The following is a 20,460-nucleotide window of genomic DNA, read 5'->3' as shown; positions in this document are numbered from 1 at the left end:
TGTAAATATGAAAACTTGCCTGCACTTTGAACAGGGTCACCCATGTGTTCTAATGAGTAAAATTTAAGGGATTTTGTTACTAGCCAAGGGGAAGCTCATTTAGAAACTCAAAGTTTAGAAACTTTGCTCTATGGATATTCATTTTTAATTCTTTTAGTGCTAGGATGAGGTCCATTTATCTTTGCGTACTTAATTGCATCTACTACAACAACTACTGCTGATTTCTACTAGTAATAGTAATACTCATGGCTACTGTTTCCAGAGTACTCAGTAGGTGAGTTTGTTTATCTTTAGGCCCACAAGTTAGTAAAACAAAATTTATCTAACTGTTCCTACCGAATGGCACACCAAGGTTTTTTGGTTTTTTAGTGAGAGTTGCTTAATTCATTTCCTGCAACTCATTTTTTGAAAAGAGATTCTGTTATTCAAATGGCCACTTTGTAGAACTTTCAAAAATGGACCTGAAGTTTACCTGACACCATACACCATACTAAAGTTGAAATACTCCAAGATGAACAAGGTACTGTCCCAACCCAATAGCACCTGACAGCTTAGTAGGGGAATGAGGAGGTAGGGAAATTGATAAATGCACTACTTTTAGTGGAAATGTTTTGAGATTTCAAGTTAAAAATCTTACTCAGTATGTGTTGTTGAAGAAGGCTGAAATTCATGTTATTAGTGACAAGATCTTTGCAGTGTTCCTCAAGTGACTATACCCAGTGGTGGAGCTGTTGCAGCAAGGGCTTGGTAGCCTTGGTTTTAATAGCTTGGTTAGAAGGGGAACTGAAATCTCAGGATCTTGGAGACAGGATTCCCCACTTACGAAGGGGAATTTCTAGTGCTCTTAAGAGCGTCTGCAAATTTCTGCCACACCCTACATGTGGGGCTGGGCTCCTGGTGCTCTTGGGGTCCCTATACCACTCTAGCTCCAAGGAATAGAAGAGATGTTGTGTGATTTGCAAGATTCTTGCCCTTGATGCTATTGCTGTTTTCTGCTTACCAGTCTTTTCTCACTAAATGACCTCAGATCTCAGTTAGTTATTATAATACATATCTTTATTGTATTGAAGGTCAATACATATTTTTAACCTAGAGTAGGAGAAGTCACAATTTTATTAAACAGTCTTTTAGGCCATTTTGGGATGGTGGGAAGTAATGTATATTCCAGGTAATGACAGACATTTAAATTTGAGTTTACTATAAAATTAAAAATCTATTACAATTAATCTAATTTAAAACCCATCCTTTTCTCAATTAGGGATAGACAGTTTTTAGAATATCTCTGTGTTCTTTTCCATTTGCCCTTTCCTTCTGAAATATGTAATGTCATCAATTTCTATAAACCCAGTCATTATTCCTGAGATTGTCTGCTAAGGAATAAAAAGACGACATCAGCATTATTTCTTAGCATAGAGCCACCTACCCATCTCTGCCCTTTCTGCAGTGGTTTCTGCCAAAATGGAACATCTAAAAAGAATAGAAGGAGAGCCAACAACTGTAATTTACTGCTTGTATTGATAATTGCAGTTAGCTTTCTTATGGTCACAATTAAAATTTTTATTCGGGGTATGTGTTTTATACTTAAGATATTTTGTCATTACAGTATGTTAAAAAATGTTGAAGTTGTTAAACTATCTTCTAAGGATACCTTTAAAAATCTTCAAAAATTGAGGGATTAGTATGTTAAGTGGAGTCAAATTTCTGTTTTGCCAGAATTTTTTATATGTTGAACACATTTTTTTAACCTCTTAATGTCTGTATGTAAAGTTAATTATACACATTACTCTCAATATTATTGTCTCCCATAGATATAAATTCATAAGCAGCTTTTACATTTTAATGGGTAGAATTTGTATGTTTTTTGCTTTTCCATTTTTAATGAAATAAACTGAAGAAGATAAATGTAAAAATTAAATTGAATAATTTATTTTAAAGATATTTAGTAGCTTAAAATGCAGCAATTATTTCTCCTTAGCAGTTGACCTTTTAGGGGCAAGTAATTTGCTGATTACCTCTAAAGTCTCATAATTTTAAGAATTCCTAACGTCCACGTAATTTTCTAGTGGGATTAATTTATATAAAGTGATCTAGTAAATTGCCTAGCAGTTAAGTGTCAAAATAAGCAATTTTCTAAATATAATTCATCTTTATCCTTTTAGCGTTTTGTTTTCCAGCACATAATTACTTAATAGGCATAATTTCACCTGATGAATTTCAAGCATAACTTCTTTCAGCTATAATAACACATCTGAAAAAAGAAACTTTCCTTATGTAGCATTCTTGAGATCACAACCCTTGTAAAATAATCTCTTAGGACACATGGAACTGATACATAAAAAGTATCAGTTCTTATTTTATAACTGGTTTTTCTCTTGATTAAAATTGTAGGATTTTATGGAAGAAAAATTTAAGCAAATACTGTGACTGCTGTCTAAGATATTTGAAGACAAATCACAATTAAATTTACTATTGTTTAAAATTTCTTAAATATTTTATAACCCCTTTTATTTTTAACATGAGTCAACATTTTAGAGAATTTCCTTTCTTCTTTTCAAGTTAGTGACTTGAAAGTTGTCATCAAATTAAGACTCTGAAGAATGGCATCTGCCAGCTTTTCTGCCATCATCGTTAATTTGTTGGTTTTATTGGTTTTGCAGTCTTACTATCCAAATAATTTTTATATTTCTATGAAGTTACCTTAATACTTGTTTATTCTGCTTATGTTCATTCCTGAATTTTTAACCATTTTGTATCTTTGCATTATCCGAGTAGCTGAAATCAAGACTAATCAATGCTATGGAGCAGTGCTGTACCATAGAACTTTTGGCAATGATAGAAAAATCCAGCTTGGTACCCACTAGCTACATGTAGCTCTTATACACTTTAAATGTGGCTAGTGCAATCAAGACACTTAGTTTTTAACTTCTATTTAATGTTAATCAACTTAAATTTAAAGAGGCACATGTGACTAGTGGATACTGTAATGGAAAGTACAGTTTTTTAAAAATCCAGGACTTGGTTTTTGGTTTTACTTTTTCACAGAAATGAAACAAGGTTTATGATTTCAAGGTCATTGTGTAAGATTCACTAGTATGATCAAAGTCACATATTCCCCAGGATAAGATATTAGCTTTATACTTAAGAGAGGAAAATATGGCAATATTATTCCTCAAAATTAGTGTAGCTATGGGTTACTTTCACTTCTAATATAGAACAACCCTGGAATTCTTCTATTAAGAGTAGCATCTGTTGAGAAAGTATATTACAGCTGTTCAAGTTTGAGGTGTTTTATTATGCTTTAGGGAAAATTGACAGAAGAAAAATTTTAAATGAAATATTATTTTGTCTTGTACTTTGCGAGTTTTTTTACATTTTTATTGTGTTATCTCCTCAAAAGCAAGGGTCTGGAATTGACATGATTCTCAGCTGTGAGGGGAAAATATTTCTCAGCATAAGAGACACTCTTATGGTTGAGATGGAGCTGGGGAAAGGGTAACTGAAAGATTTTGTTGGGAAAAGGCAATTATAGGATTTAGCGGCTGTTTGAATGCAGGTTCCTAGGATGGAGAGTCAAAGATAACTCTCAGAGCCAGGGTTACTGGTGTTGTGTGGTGATTTATAATTTATAGAGGAAAGTGAGGAACAACCTGTTTAGGGTAGGAGATTAGTCTGAAACATGTTGATTTTAATGTTCCAAAATGCCCCAGCAGTTCAAAATGACCCAAAGCCAGATGGAAGGGCAGAGCAGAGCTAGCTCTGAGCTCAATAGCAAAGATGCAGCAGTCAGTCGCAGGGCTTGCTTGTTTTTCACATCACATGCCCTTCTCTCTCCTTAATCTGCTCCACCCTCCTCCCCCCAATATAGTGAAGCTCAACAGTTCAGTAGAGTTTTGTTTGTATCGAGAAGATGGAAGCTATGGATGAGAACGCTCACTTGAGAGAATGAATGTCAACGAAGGAAGTGCAAGGAATGTCTAGGAAGAGTGTAGAAGTGTTCAAAGAAGTCAGTGTATTGGATGGTTCAGTGCTAGGAAAGCTGAGCTAGGGGAGAGTTGCCTAGCAAGAAGCAGATGTGAATTGTCCATGGAGGTGAGAAGGCCAGTGATTGCAGGGGTAGCATCTCAGCTGGGATCTGAAGAGTGTGGGCAGCTGTTGTTCAGTGGGTGTAAAGTTTCAGTTATGCCAGATGACAAAGTCCTGGACATCTGTTTTCAGTACTGTGCTGTGCACTTAACTTGTGAGGAGGGTAGAGTTCATGTTATGTGTTTTTTTACCGTAATTTTTTAAAAGGGGGAAAAAAAAAAGTCCTTGATATCTTTTTGCAGGCTGTAATATGTACAGACATTGAGACAAAGATTCTCAGAACTGGCTGATTTTTTTTTTTTTTTCTTTTCCTGAATTGTTTCTGTCTGGATTCACTCTCAATTCGGTTGAGAGGATTTCTGCAATTACATTAAGATGCTTGGTTATGGGATTCAGTAGGTGTGACCATCAGACCAAAAACTCTGCAGAGCAGTCATTTAACATTTCAAAAAGGCATTAAAATGCCTGAAGATGTGATTAAAAGAAAATCAGATGTAGTCTCAAGCAGCCTTTCTGTGATGGTGGAACCTTCTGTGATGGAGATGCCTGCACAGGCCTGTACAGTAGGAGCCAGAGCCACGTGTGGCTGCTGGGCACTTGAAATGTGACCAGCATGATTAAGCAACTGGATTTTGAACTTTATTTAATTTTAATTAATTTAAATGTAGTCACATGTGGCTGATGGCTGCCACATAAGGCAACACAGGTCTGGAGACTTCAGAAAAGTGAATCAGGACATGAATAAAGTAGGAACCCAGTCCTTGGGCATTTTAGATTTGAAATAAAAGCTGAGGAAAGGTATTACAAGGTATTACAGGGGACCAGAACTCCAGCTTATGGTTGTAAAGGGAATCTTTTGGATATGGTGCTATCCTATTTCTTTTGTGTTTTATTTTATCAATTTTAAAAACATACAGAAATAGAAAGTAGGTGGGGAATAAACTTTCAGGAAAATGAGTTTTAAGTAGAATTTACAAGCTGCCTTGATTGTTAAAAAAATTTTTTTCACCTTCATATAAATATGCAACATGGTCAACTGAGACAATAGTAGAGTCCTCACCAGAAAATATGCTTCTTTTACAGAAGCTGGAAGTAGGCTGATCCTTTCAATAGTGACGCCATTTTAAAAATATAACCGAAGAAGGATACGTGCTGGTATAACTTTAAAATGTTAGTTTTCCCTTCTCTTCAGTGTATAAATAGCTCTCTTAGGTGAGGCCACGTCATCTATCCCCTGGGCTATTGCACTAGCTTCCCAACTGGGGTTTTGTTTTGTTTTGTTTTAGGGTGTTTTTTTGTAGTTTTTTTGTTTTGTTTTGTTTGTTTGTTTGTTTCGTTTTTGTTTTTGTTTTTTGTCTCTGGCCCAGGGACCACATCACTCCCAGAATTGTATTATTAAAAACACAGATCTGATCACAACTCTGCTTAAGGAATTTTACCTCAAATATGTATACAATTAAAAGTTTCAAACACATTTTTGAAGGCTGTTTTTCACTTTTGAAGTTAGTGGGTTAAGTGAACATTTTCTCAGCTGATGAAAATAGAATTGGTAAAGCATTTCCATTAGCATATTGGTAGTATGCAACAAGAACTTTAAAGATTTATAACCTAAACCCTAGTAAATCCACATCTGGGAATCTTTCTAAAGAAACCATCTTAAATACCACAAAATGTGCCCCCAAGTCTCTTTATACAAAGATATTCATCATAGCATTATTTATAATAGTGAAAACTGTATATAACTTTAATGGAAAATGACTAAGTAAATGATAATTAATAAAATGATGTCTTCCCATATCACTTTGTATATGCATCTGCTATGGCCTATATCATATGATACAGTTAATGCATTTTTGCCAATCTACTCCTTTTTTGTGTCCCCACTGTGCCTAGCACATTGTGAATGCTCAGTGAATATTTGCTGAATAAATGAACAAATGAATGTTGACACAAATGAAATCGTGTCAGTTGCTTCTTATCAATTGGTTAAAATTAATAGATGTTATCTTCTTTTAAGTGCAGTTCCATTTGTGATGAAACTGTATTTCAGATTTAATTCTCTGCTATTCCAGAAAGTATTTTTGTAGGCAAAATAACTATTTCAGACATTTCAAGGTAAATTCAGTTGATAAATATATCAAGTAATGATTTTTATAAATAAATCATATTAGTAAAAATCATTCTCTTTCTCCAAAGTCCCTTTGTACACTTTTAGTTTATTTTTCTCTCCCTGTATTTTCTCTGAATTTTATGTATTTTTATGCACATAAATTAAAGCCTCCACTTATCTCCCTATTGATATATTTTCCCCTCAAACCTGTGATTTGTCCTCACAATCAGTTCCTCTGGCTGCTTTGTTTATTTGGAATGATCAGTTGTCAAGGAAATTGCTTTTCACATACTAGCGCATTAGGCTATACTATATAGAGAGTATTCGAAATTTTATTTTCTATAATTTACTAAGGCTAGCAAAGGGAAGAAATCTGTTATTTTCTTTTAAATTATTTTTCCAGGTAAATCTAGATGATAGTTGATGCAGACAAGAAATACCAGTATTAGAAATTCTAAATTATTCCTTTTGACATGGAATCCTCTAATGAACTTCACCAGTAGATAGAGATCTATTTGTCATCACTTCACAAATATAACCTAGATGCCTACTTCTTTCTGAAACATTAGCAGTTTGAGATGATTATTATTTAATATATTTATCTCAGTAGAACTCTGAAATTGTTGAAGACTGGGTGCCAAGCTCCCAAGGGCAGGGACCATATCTGTTTTGCTCGCCCTATGTCTTCAGTCTATCACAGTATCTGATTAGGTTCTCAAAGAATTGTTGAATGTCTGACTGCTTCCTAATGAAGTAAGGGATTTAAATAACTGTTTTGTGTTTGGTAGGCTCTTGGATTGTAAGGAACAAAAAAAAATTCAGGTTACCTTGTGGAGAAAAAAGAGGGAGGGGGAAGGGAGAGAAAGAAGAGATGATTAGGCTCTTCTCTTGCGAATCTGTAGAAACTCTAGTGGTTTTCCCATAGAGGCTGGTATCTGTTGATGCCACTCTGCTGCTGCTTCATTGTTTTCTCTTCGCCTCTGCTTCTGAGAGCTATTTTGTATCTCTTCTCTGTCAGATTACATTACTTTCCTATAACTCTAGTACTCTAGAATCTTACTGGTCCAGCCAATTACCCTCAGCTCTGGGTAGAACTTTTTTCATCAAGGCACTCGTGGGCTGCAGATCAGCTTCTGTGTTGATTGGTCTAGTTGTCTGTGGCCAGGACACAAGGTCATGTGAAATAGTTATTGCCATCCTCAGATAGGAACCACCTAGAGCTGCTTCCTCATTTTAGCAGTTTCCTGAGGAGGGCTTGGTGGCAAGCTTAATATTAACACTCCTTTCCAGCAGACATCTGTTCCCATGTTCTTCAGTTTCCCAGTCTTTATAATATTTATAAACCATGGCATAGTCCCTATTTTTATGTAATGACTTTGGAGGGCTTCTATTTCAGAATCTTAGGCTATCACTTTTATTATAGAAAATTAAGTGGCCGTTCCTCCTATCTCTTCTCCTGGTTAAAAAGGATTTCAAAGCCTGAGAGTTCTTCATCATGCGTACCGAGAAGGAAGTTAGTCCCTGATTGAATGGGGACACCAAAACAATTTAACAAAAAATTTTAAAACTTAAAAAAATAAACACTCAGACATACCACTGGCAATCCAGCAGTTGTTAATACTAAATAGAATAGCAGTGGAGCAATAAGCATTGCTATAGTCTCCATTTCTTAGATTAAATTAACCTCTGCTTCTCCAAGGTTTACATTTTTCTTACTTAAAGCTTCAAAACTTTATATTAAACATGCTTATCCCTATTTTATTCAGAAAGAAGAACACAAGTCAGATCATTGCTTTGGGTAGTTGTATGTAATCCTCTTAGAATTTAACCTTTCCTTTAGTTTTCAAATTGAGGTCTAACAGTGTACTAGTATACTATTAGATATGATTTTATTATGGAGGTTGATGGTTTTCAGTCACGTCAAATATGGGCTAAAAAATCTATGGTGCTGTAGAGTGTTACTGAGGGAAATGACATTTGGGGAGCCTACTGTGTGCCCAGCACTGTGGTAGGAGCTTGTCTGTCCCATTATCTTGTTCATGCAATGGCCATATGGGGTTTTTGTTGTTGTTGTTTGTGTTTTGCGGGGTGGGTGGGGGGAACCAAGACCTAACACTTACTCTGATTTTACATAATTCTATTTATTTATTCCATTTATTTTAGTACCTCAGCAGTCAATCTGCACCAATTTAACTTTACATAGAAAGTCATCATTAACACATAAAACTTTTCTTTTAAAAACAGGATAAAAGAATCAGAGTATCTCAACCCTTGACAAGAGGACCAAGTGCCTTTATTCCAGAGAAGGAAGTAAGTTGATGTCTTAATATACATAAAGTGTGATTTTAAAAGTAGCTTAATTATGTCAAAGAATATCTCCATTTTTTTAACATGGAAGTAAACCTGTGTTTTGCTCTTATTTCTTATTTATATGTCAGAAAACCACAGAGGTATTTTCATTTCAACTTCACTTAAAAGACTGTGCGTGTGATAGTCTGCCTTTTTATTTTGGAGTTAGGTAGCACTGCAAAGTTAGAATAATATAAATTTTACCATATTTGATTTCAAATATAACTTTTCTAAATAAAGCTGCTAACAATGGTAAAACAATATTATTTTGAAGGTTTAAGGTTTTAAAATGGCTAGTGTTTCATGGTGATTATAGGTTACATAAATGTTAAGAAAAGACATTTTGAAATGAAAAAGTGAGTTTCCCAACTAAACCTGTTGAAGAAAACATGATATTATATCACTAGTAGTTGATCTTTTCATTTGGTTCTAAGTCTCTGGTGGGACAGAATGTCACAGAATCTCCACTCCAAGCTGCACCTTTGATGAGGGTGGGAAGTTAAGACGGTAAATGTTGAAAGAAAGGATGTAAAATGACACGAAGGAGATTATAATCAATACAAGATTTCTGTACCTATTTAATGGGTATATATCTCTATGAAGGATCACAGCAATGTTTAGGACCTGTAGATTCCTAGATGCCTCTAAGTTATACTTGGGCTAAGAAGAGTTTAAGGACCACTAAATGAGTTTTTCTCTGTTTCAAGGAGCTATTAATTCATATTAACTATGGTTACATATACTGATTTACTATTGGCTGCAAAGATATCATTTATCTTAAAGCACCAGCATTATTCTTTATTGTTCAGAAATTAGTCAACACATATTTATAGAGTACCTATTATGTTTCAGGCAACGCGTAAAAGAAGGGATGAGTAGAGTTTGAATAATAATACATGCCAGGCCATTGCCACAGTCAGCAATTCCATCCCGTTCATTTGCCTTTTTAGTGACCTTACCATCTACATGAAACTCCAAAGTTAACAGTAATGTTTCAGGAGCTCAGTGACTGTGGCTGATCTCGGTGGTTAACATTCATTAGAGAAACTGCTGTGCTTGTCCTATGTCCCTCATAGAGCACAGGGTTGCTCTTGGCGGAGTGATTGCCTCATATATATATAAAGACTTCCTGAAACACAGCCATTTACACAGTATGTATTTGAAGACAATCTGGTTTGCAGAAGCAGCTGCTGTTTTCAGGCTCTGTTGCATCATATGAATCTATTAATGTATTTTAGGCATCAGTTAAACAGAAGAATCTGCTGCTGGAAAACAAAACAGAAACAGCAAATATTCTGTCCCTAATTATATGTAGTTTATCTTGATGCTATCATATTTTTAACTATCATCTTGGTTCCCTGTAGTTGACAAAATGGGAGGAAATGGGCAAATGGAAAGATATTTGGTTTTATAATGAGCCAAAGTGGAATTGCCTCTTTTTTATACCATTGTAATTAACATTTCCTCACAATTTATACTTTTCAAACATTACGTTTCCTTTGGGATTAAATTTTCCTCAGTCAGTAGTGTCTTTGTATAATTTGTACTTATTTTCAGAAGAGACTGTGAAGCCAGCTCTGAAAAGTAAACAGAATTTCTTAAGAGCAGTGTGGATCTTTGAAAAGACCATGAGTCTGGACTTTAGGAGATTAGATTTTAGACCGGGCTGTGCTATTAAATAGCTGTATGAGTTGAATTTAATCTTGAGTCTGTTTCCTTATCTAAAATAAGGGACACATTCTTCTTAGGTCTAGAACTCTAATTCTAAAATACCAATAAATAATGAACCAATCTGAGAAATACACATCTGATGTGTATTAATTCCCACAGAGCATGGTCCTTCTAAGAGGTGCTAATAAGCTCTTAACACCTTCGGAGCCAATTCTTGGTATGACACCCGAGCTGTCATTGTTTATAAAGCTATAGGTAAATAATCTATTTTTGAGAAAGCTCTTTTGATTCTCTCCAATGCAGCATGTTCATTGTAATAATTTACTTTGTTTTTAGTAATTAACATGATAGGCTCAAAATAGGAATTCTAGTGTCCTTATTAATTTTTCAATTAACACTTTCCTATAAATTATCATATTTTTCTTTGTCCCTAAAAAGACTGCAGAAAGCTTTTTTATGTTGAATAATGAAAAAAGCAAAGGATCAGTCTGAAAATACTTGTCTTAAGATATAGTGATTAAGTATCTTCATAGGCTATTGAGATAAAATTGTAAATATATGTAGTCAGATGCCAGTGCTTTTGCCTCCCCAATTTTGCCTTATGTGCCTGGCAAAGCAGATGGGAGCTTCTTTTCTCCAATTTCATAGCTGTGTGTATAATGTTTGATAATTTGACATTTGTTGTTTAATAAATTGTGGTCCCAGAGCCAAAAATGCATGGGCTTTCTTTTTCATTTCTGTTTCTAATATGAGCAACTACATAATTTCAGTGTCTGTTAATATAAAAAGAACATTCATTTGCTTCAATCGTGGCATAATGTATGTAAACCAAGGGCGTGTTTGCAAAAATCATGATATTGTTTTGTTTCTTGATTGGAAGGTTGTCCAAGCAAACACAGTGGATGAACGTACTAACTTTCTTGTGGAAGAATACTCTACATCCGGTCGCCTGGACAACATCACCCAGGTCATGAGTCTGCACACGCAGTACCTGGAGTCCTTCCTGAGGAGCCAGTTCTACATGCTGCGCATGGACGGCCCCCTTCCTCTACCACACCGGCACTACATCGCCATCATGGTGCGCTGTGTTCACGTGACATCATCCTCACTTGGTCCCTCTCCCTCCTAGTATTATATGTGTGTGCACAGCCAAGTATAATTAGGTAGAAATAAGAACTGAAAAAGCCTGTGGACTTTTGGATCCCAAGTCCATTGGATACATTTTGAATGCTTTAAGCCACTTAATGTACTGAATGTTTCTCATTTAATTATTAGTAAAGTCATTTTCCATGTTTAATCTCTTATGATTAAAGATGCTTGTAGGGCCCAAAGTAATATCTCTAGTAGCCCACAAGTTTTGTTTTTGCTCCTGATAGCTTTGTTTTATTATTAATATAAAACAGGTTGTTTGTGCCATTTTAGTCATTCTTTACAAGATGAACATCACTAATTTGGCCAAATAAGAGGAAAGTATCAGCCAGCACCAAAGGAGGCTCTGGATAAAAGAAGAATTCTTAAGTGAACTGTAACACTTCTAAGTTTAGTAGTTGGTACAAACTAGTTAGCTAGTTAATGTTTGGGGGGGGAGAATTATAAATTGGGATGATAGGCAGCAGGAGTAATAAGGGTAGAAGCAGTGCTACAGTTGGACTATTGCTGGAGGAAAGAAGAAGACAAGATGCAAGTGCTATATATTTGGAGAGGTTAGTGGAACGGCTGGGCTGGCAGAGTGAGCAGAGCCAGCCAGGAGTTAGTTTTTATCCAGTTTAATTTGTTTATGCTCTCACTGAAGTTTTAAACAATAAAAAAGGGCTGCATCCTGTGTTTTATTAAATGATGAACTTGACAAAGCTTACTCAGCTTAAGGTTTTGATGACAGTAAGGCCGAAAGCCAACTTAGAATGGTCACCAATGAAGAGAGAAATAAGATGTAGAAAATAGAATAAAACAATACTGTTTAACTGAGAAGCAGCCTTGAGGAAATGAGAGGTGAAAAGTCTGTTTTGCATGGATTTACCAACTTATCAAGGCTGATGCTGGCTTACGTATGAAAGAAAGGGTCAGTGAGCTTCAGTTTCACCTCAATAGGAGGATGGGCACAGATAAGGCTGATTCACAGTTATCTCAAAGGGAGTACGAGAAATACTCAAACTAGCATACATTCTGAATTGGTACGGTACAAGTTAATGAGATTTTATTGCTTTTTAGGTAGAATACAGTTGATATCATTTACCATAATGAAATGAACATGTATTTCCTTAACGTAAATAGAAAATGGGTTCTAGGTTGACCCGTACCACTTCTGAATGGGAAGTAATTGGCTTCTTGTGACATTAGCTTATATAAAGTATCAGCTTTATGTATTGATTCAAGAATCTATGACAGCATTGTGATGAAAGTTTTAGGAAGAGGATTTTGTAAGAAAAGAATTATTAGCTATAAAAATTAACTCTATCTCAGTGATTGGCTTAGTAATAGTAGAATAAGACCATACCATGTCTATTTTATCCACTAACTTTTTTCTTTGTGTTTCAGGCTGCAGCTAGACATCAGTGTTCTTACTTAATAAACATGCATGTGGATGAATTTTTAAAGACAGGAGGTATTGCTGAGTGGTTGAATGGTTTGGAATATGTACCACAAAGACTGAAAAATCTTAATGAAATAAACAAGCTGTTAGCACACCGACCCTGGCTGATCACAAAAGAGCACATTCAGGTACTGAGTGTTTCTTTCGGGGAAAAAAAATAGTTTACTAACGATTTTCACTAAGAGTTAATTCTTCAGTTAAGTATTTTACTTAAGACTTAATTTTAAACACTTGCGTATTAGGAACTTGAAAAATAAAAAAAATAGTGTATTAATATGTGTAGAAAAGATAAATTTAGAAAGTCAGTGGGTTTAATTTAAATGTAAATGAATATTTCTCTTCAAGTAGTCAGTGATTAGCTTATACTAGTGCTTTAGCGAGTAGCTATAAGAAAAGTTGATTCCTATTTTCAAGCAGTAGATAGAACAAAGAACATGCACTAGCAAGATAAGATACCTGGGTTCTAGTCTCCTAACTTTTTTACCCACAAGTTTGTGACCTTTAGTAAGTTTACTTCTGTGGGCCTTGGTAGTTCACCCTTCTATAAAATGAGGGACCTAGATTAAATGAGTTCTAAACTCTTTTCTAGTTCTAACATTTCATAATTTTAAGATTTTGAAAAAGTGGTTTTGCAAATAAAAATGATTTGCTAACTGGTGTGTGTATGCTTACATGCCTCTAGAAACTAGAACTTAGATAAGAGAGAGAACTGTGATTGACTGGAGCACTTGCCCTTCAAAAGGAGTGTGTGTGAAAGGCCTCCAGGGTGAGGTTGTTGTATAATATGCTTAGCACTGTGCTTGGCACTTGGTCACTATTCAATAAGTAGGAGTCATCATCTAAATCATTATCAGTAGAAGCCTTAGGTATTTAAAATCCCTGCTTCTAATGCATAGAAATGTCCTTGGTTTTGTTTTGTTTTGTTTTGTTTTTTCCTCATCTTGTTAGTTATTTACCCAATTAAACCAAACTTAGCTTTTGTCAATATGCATACTCTCAGACTTTCATTATCTGTTGGGGATTGTTTATAAAAATATGAACAAAGTTATAGCAATTTGAACGTGTAAGGGAAGGGAGATATAGTCCTGGGCTACAATATAGCCCATGCTTAATAATTAATAGAAGACAGTGGAGCCCCATGAACATTGCACTTTTCAAAAAGTTTGAAAAGCAGAGAAAAATGTATGTATACTCGGATTATATAATACTACTTATAAAAATAAAAGAAGATATGTAAAAGTTACATTAGAGTGGTAGAATATGATTGATCTTCCCTTTTTTTCCCCTGAGCTTTTGGTAATATATTAAATTTGTATGTAGTTAAATAATGGAGAGTAAGGCAAAAGCAGTTTTTTGGTTTTGGGTTTTAGCTGCGAAGTGAAACAAATGAAGGTTTTACATTTGTGGTGGGGTGGGGGGGTGAAGGCACAGCAGGACATATCCCCACACATCCACACGCACTGAGAAAGAGACAGACAGACAGATAGACAGAGATGGATGGGAGAGGATCCCTGACGGATTAACAGCTGGAATTGGTATTGGAGGGATTACTGCTTTTAATGGCTTCACTTATGATTCCATCATTCATCTGGAGGATCCAGTAAAATAACGTATAAAAAAGTGCTTTGATATTCTTTATGTCCTTTCAGATGTGAGCTAGTATTCTACAGTTTCTCTCATCTGCTATAGGTTCTTCCTCCGTCAGAGAAGATATCTAAAAGATAACTAAAAGTTAACTTACTGAATACATTTTTATGTGATTTTTAAGGTAGAGTCTCTACCTTAAAACCTTAAAATGAATGATTTTGCTAGAGAATCTTTAAAGTCCCTTCCCTACTTAAAGTAGCTTCAGTGTTCTTGGATTCTCTAAAATACCTTATTAAAATAGCATAATATGTAAAAGTGCTTTGGAAGCAGAAGTTCCATTGTATATATAAGGAATTTCAGAGAAGCCACGACATACGTCTGCTGTTAGGTTTGATAGGTTTAATGTAACATTGTTTGAGCAAAGCTGTATCTTTAATATATGAAACATTTTTAAAGGGAATTTTAAGTATTATAAATGGACATGTGAAATTTTATAGATTTTTCCATACTTTCTAAAATTGCTTTGTAGCATTGTATGATTTTCACTTTTACTCTGATTTGCTTTTTCATTTCAGAAACTTGTCAAAACCGGAGAAAATAATTGGTCTCTGCCCGAACTGGTACATGCTGTGGTCCTACTGGCACATTATCATGCTTTGGCAAGCTTTGTTTTTGGTAGTGGCATCAATCCAGAAAGAGATCCAGAAATCTCCAATGGATTCAGGCTAATATCAGTCAACAATTTCTGTGTGTGTGATCTCGCTAATGACAACAATATAGAGAATGCATCTCTAACAGGCAGCAACTTTGGGGTTAGTTTTCCTAACTGTTTTCTTTACTACTTTGCCTTTTAACTTGCTACGTTAAAAATATGTAGAGGGCTTCCCTGGTGGCGCAGTGGTTGGGAGTCCGCCTGCTGATGCAGGGGACACGGGTTCGGGTCCCGGCCTGGGAGGATCCCACGTGCTGCAGAGCGGCTGGACCCGTGCGCCGTGGCCGCTGAGCCTGCGTGTCCGGAGCCTGTGCTCCTCAACGGGAGAGGCCATAACAGTGAGAGGCCCTAGTACCACAAAAAAAAAAAAAAAAAAAAAATCTAGAGAATTTATCTGATTAAACAGGATATTATGTACTTGAAATATTTCGTATAATTTTTATTACTGTAAAAATTTAACCTGTACCTGAAGTTCTGAATTGTCTTAAGGAAGCTTTTAAAGCAAATAGATTACAAATCATATTACAAATCGTAAGGCTGCCTCAATTTTCAAAATAAGTGTTAATGTAATTTAATATATACCAAATTCTAGAATTTTAGATTAAATAAATCCATTCATATAAACTTTTTGTATTTATAGCTGAAGCAGAAACACTACACTTCTGAAAATGTTTGATTTTGTCATATGATTTTCTTTGGAGTTACTGGAAAACCCACTTAGGAACTTAATAACTCTGCTAGTGCCACTATGCATAAGGTGACATTGGGAGATGGAGACATTGACTGGAACAACTTTTAATATTAATAACACCCAATATTATCTTCTCTGGCTCCAGATCGTCGATTCTCTAAGTGAGCTAGAGGCCTTAATGGAAAGAATGAAAAGGCTTCAAGAAGAAAGGGAAGATGAAGAGGCATCTCAGGAAGAAATGACCACTCGCTTTGAGAAGGAGAAGAAAGAAAGTCTTTTTGTGGTCTCTGGAGATACTTTTCATTCATTTCCTCATTCAGGTGCTTTTTTATTTCACTGTCTTTGCCTTTTAGTTGTTCTTAGAACCCTGACAGACCACCTTCCGTATTTTCCATATGGATATGTCCAAACGGTTTTACTACCACATTCCTTTAATTTAATTCTCCTCTACCTGACCCTGATGCCATTGCTTCCCCTCTTATGTTGGTGTATCTTTGAATATATTTCAGATTCAGTTGAGAGGTACTTCAGTTTTGTAGTTCATATTCTATCCTGAATAAAATTTTTTTTCAGAGCAGACCAGTTGCTTATAAGGTTAGATAGGAATATTTAATCCATCCTACTTTTGTAATGTTTTTTAATGATAAGTAAAATTCTGTTTCGACAGATGTAATTTGTAGGAAATATCTCTGCCTTTTTTGTGGGTGGGGAGTTATGTGGGAGGATTGTTCTCACACTGCCACTTTTTTCCAGATTAGTTCTAAAATTATACTGCACTTGCATTTGCATTTCTTTGGAGAAACCTTTGGAATTTTATAAAAATATATTATTTAGGTCATTTTCTTAGATTAAATTTGGAGGAATTCATTCTGTATTAAAAGCTAGGCTTCTTTGCTCTAGTCTTAAGAACACACTTTTTTCCTAATACTCTGAGAGACTTTGAAATAGGAGGGAAACTTTCCAATTATGACTAAAAAAGATATTGAACACCACATAGTAAATGTTATTAAAATAGCATAGACTCAATAGACTTTGAAAGCTTAAACCCTCCAAAGTCATCAATCTACATAACATTTATTTTTATAGTTCCCTTGGTTTAAAAGAGGGTTTCAAAATGACTAGTCATAAAGCTAGTCAGTCTCATAAATCCTGAGGGTAATTGATTTGGCCATGACTTGTTTGTTAAATATAGCGTTGACCAATAGCTCTCAGAAGTTTTACCAGGAAGAACAAGAACCCCTTTTATCATTTCCCCAATGATTTTTTTTATGAAAGATTTTATCTACCAAACTGAGTATATTTAGTAATAATTTCTCAGAGCTTCTAATGAGCAGGAAATGCCAAATATAAAGAAGCTTATTGTTTTGGTTATTGATTTACTATTCATACTACAAACATTTATTGTACCCTATGTAATCTCAGCAGGGTGGTAGGTACTAAGCTTTCCAGGCTATAAATAAGGCATGATTCCTGCCCTCTGGGGGGGCTCTCATTGCTAGTGGGAGAGAAAGAAATAATTACAATACATGGCAGAATGTGAAGGGTATATGGACCCAGTCGTGGTGGGGGAGGAGTGTGGACAGAAGGGGTCCTAGAGGAAGACTTCCTCCAGCTGCTTGGCTCGAAGCTAAATCTTAGAGACTTGAGTGCAAGGGAGTCTGACAGTGGCTGGGGGATGGGGAGTTGGTGGTAAACAGCATACCTGCCTGAGCCAAGGCACGGTGATAAGGAAACAGGATGCTGGGTGCAGGACGTAACTCACGAGGTAGGTAATGTGAGGAGGAAGCTGATTAGGTAGGTAGAGGCCTTATCATGATGACCTTTCTAACCTTAAAGAGCAAGTAACCTGCCCTATTTTGGACATGTTGAGTTGCGATGTCTCTAAAGCTTCCAGTCTGGAGACATCTCATACAGTGCTTCTCAACCTTTAATGTGCACTTGAGTCACTGAGGAATCTTGTTGAAATGCAGATTTCTATTTGGTCCATCTGTGCCAGGATCTGAGAAGCCTCATTTCTATCACGTCTCCAAGTGATGCCCATGCTGCTGGTCAGCAAACCACACTTGGAGCAGCAAGTGTTGAGCTGGAGAGGGTTTTAAGCCCAAGATAAAGTTTTGGAAGTTATCAGCATATATTTGGGAGTTAAAATCAAAAGCGTTGTTTATAAAAATCATCCAGGGAAAACAAATGGGACAAAGGAAAGTAATGAGCCTTCTAGGTAAACCAGTATTGTAAAATGTAATTGTATTAAGGTTAGTAATATCTATTCACTTTTAGACATTAATTTTTGTGTGTATGTATGAAAATTTTTAATATACCCCTCTTTATAACTGAAATAGTAAGTAGACAAAAATCCAGAGAGTATTTAAACTTATTTAGCACACTTTAGCTAATGGATATATATAAAACACTGTATCCCAATCTGCAACATATAGCATTTTTTCAAGCGCACATAGAAAATTTCCCAGTGTCAACCATATACTGTTAATAAAACAAATATCAACAACTTTTGAGATTAAAATTTCATGGAGCATAACTTTTGACTGTAATGGAAGTAAGCTAGAAATCAGTAACAAAAATAACTGGAAACTTCTCAAGTGTTTAAAAATTAAGCAGTATACTTCTAAATAGCACAGAGTGAAGGAAGAAGTTACAATGGTTAGAAAATACTTGGAGCTGAATAGTGGTGAAACATGGCATAGACATTAATTTTTTAAAGCTTCTCTAAGACCATTAGAGCTTAAAGGACATATAAATGTTTTATTTCTTTTAGGTTTCTTTTTTTAGTATTGAAAATATATTTTACCTTCTTGGACCCTTGAGCAAGGACTTCTAGCTTCTATAGTGAATTTTGACTAGCAAGTCTTAGACCCTAGCCAAAAATTATGTTCTGGTTTTAACAGAAAAGGCTGCATCATTTATAAATTATTCAAGGAAATAAATTGTTTCATTATTAACTCTTCACCATTCCCAGTACTAAATTTGCTGGTCACACAAAGATAACAGAAAAATGACTCAGTATGTGGCTAATTGAATTATTTTTATAGACTTACTATGTTTTAAAATGGAAATAGAAATTTATTTTTCCCTATAACAAGTTTCTTGGTTTGATCAGTGTGATAAAAGCATTTTAGATTCCATGCAGAGATTCTAAGAATAGTTTTTCAAACCTCTTGGAGAAAATAAATGTTTAAATTGTTCTACAAGGGGAGAATTCTGTAGCTTGATAACAGAGTTAACTACCTTTTATTGTTTTTTTTTTTTTTTTCCAAGTTAGAATGGTGCTCCATTACTGTAACACAGTATTTTCTGTAGTATATTAGTAGCCACCTCTTAGGAGCAGAAGAATGCAGGTAATACGTAAAATCATATTTTGAGTCCAGAGTTTGAAATATCTGTTTAGATAGAATTAAGATTAGAGTTTTATATTTGTCGATCAGACACATTTTTTTTTAAATTTAACTTCTTAAGGTAAATTTAGGAAAAAAATATTTGTAGTGTGAGAGAACTTTGTATATTTCCTTCTATGGACAAAATTGCCTAGAACACAGATCTTGACTGACTCCTAATTTGAAAATGAATATATGGATATTATTTGGAGGATAAATTCTATCATATTTGGTTTTACTCTTTATTGTTTATTTTAAAATGTTTAAAGTTCCTGTGACAATTCAGAAATATGTATGAGCAAAACAAAAGCTAAGAGCAAAGTCAAAGGAGCCAGCTGTGTAATAGTCAACTCCAGGATCGATGTCCGCCAAATTAGACCACCTGGCTGTACAGTGTAGGGGGAAGATCACTTCAAGAGAGGAACTATTTTATAGAACTTATTTATCAGTTCTATAAAATAAGCTTATTTTATAGAACTGATAAATAAAATTAGTTTATAGAACCTATTTATCAGAGACTTACTCACTGGTCTTGGTTTAACCTGCAAGACTCCTAGTTTTCATAGCAGCCTCAGTGATTGCTACTACATTTTACATTTTTGGCTTCACTTATATTTATTATGTGATGAACTGAATTCAGGAAAGCGTAACGTCGTCCATACATGTTAGGAGATAATGCATTGAAAACACCATTTTTTAAGTGTTTCTATTTATCTGAACAGAGGCTGGAACACAAGGAGACAGGACAGTGGTTGTGGGGTTGGGTGGGAAGAAGCCTGAGCTTTCTCTTCGGAGAACTGCAAGTCACCTAAAAGCTTCAGATCAGTTTAAGTAGTTTAATGTATACAAGTTTCCCACATCATCTTAAACTAACCCACACTGTATTTGTTACTGACACTCAGTACTGATAATGGTATTAGTAACTTACAGTTAGTTTTATTTCTTAAGTATATATTTCTTAAGTATATATTTATTTTCATATTATTTCTTAAGTATATATTTCTTTTCATATTAATGAAACAATGAAAAAATAGATATTAAGTACATAGCATAGTATCTGGTATATTGTAAGTACTCAACAAATGCTAGTTTCTTCTCTTTATGTGTAATAAGTTACGTAAGATTTTAATAAGCTGCTTCCTAGGTTGGGTAGCCTGGGCACTTGAGCTTTCCTGCCTATATTAAGCACCCTAATTAGTCCATGCCAAGGGAACTAAGGAAGGGTCAAAACTCATGAGAAAAGAATAATTGCTAGGATTTTCATGAGTAGCAAAGATT

General features: G+C 35.1%; 1 protein-coding gene across 2 annotated transcripts in view; it reads left to right on the top strand.

The window, feature by feature from the left end:
* Positions 1–20,460, top strand: part of SESN3 (sestrin 3) — a 73,885-nt gene that overhangs the window by 38,425 nt on the left and 15,000 nt on the right. For both annotated transcript variants that reach the window (XM_022562074.3, XM_022562075.3), the window contains exons 2-6: positions 8,438–8,503; positions 11,094–11,291; positions 12,749–12,931; positions 14,966–15,202; positions 15,939–16,113. In XM_022562074.3, the coding sequence (XP_022417782.1) occupies positions 8,438–8,503; positions 11,094–11,291; positions 12,749–12,931; positions 14,966–15,202; positions 15,939–16,113 (859 nt within the window). The remainder of the gene's footprint in view (positions 1–8,437; positions 8,504–11,093; positions 11,292–12,748; positions 12,932–14,965; positions 15,203–15,938; positions 16,114–20,460) is intronic.

Source organism: Delphinapterus leucas, chromosome 7, assembly GCF_059928025.1.
Source record: "Delphinapterus leucas isolate spDelLeu-1000000601 "Yukka" chromosome 7, BTC_Dleu_Yukka2, whole genome shotgun sequence".
NCBI classification, from domain to species: domain Eukaryota; kingdom Metazoa; phylum Chordata; class Mammalia; order Artiodactyla; family Monodontidae; genus Delphinapterus; species Delphinapterus leucas.
This window is presented reverse-complemented; position numbering and strand designations above follow the sequence as displayed.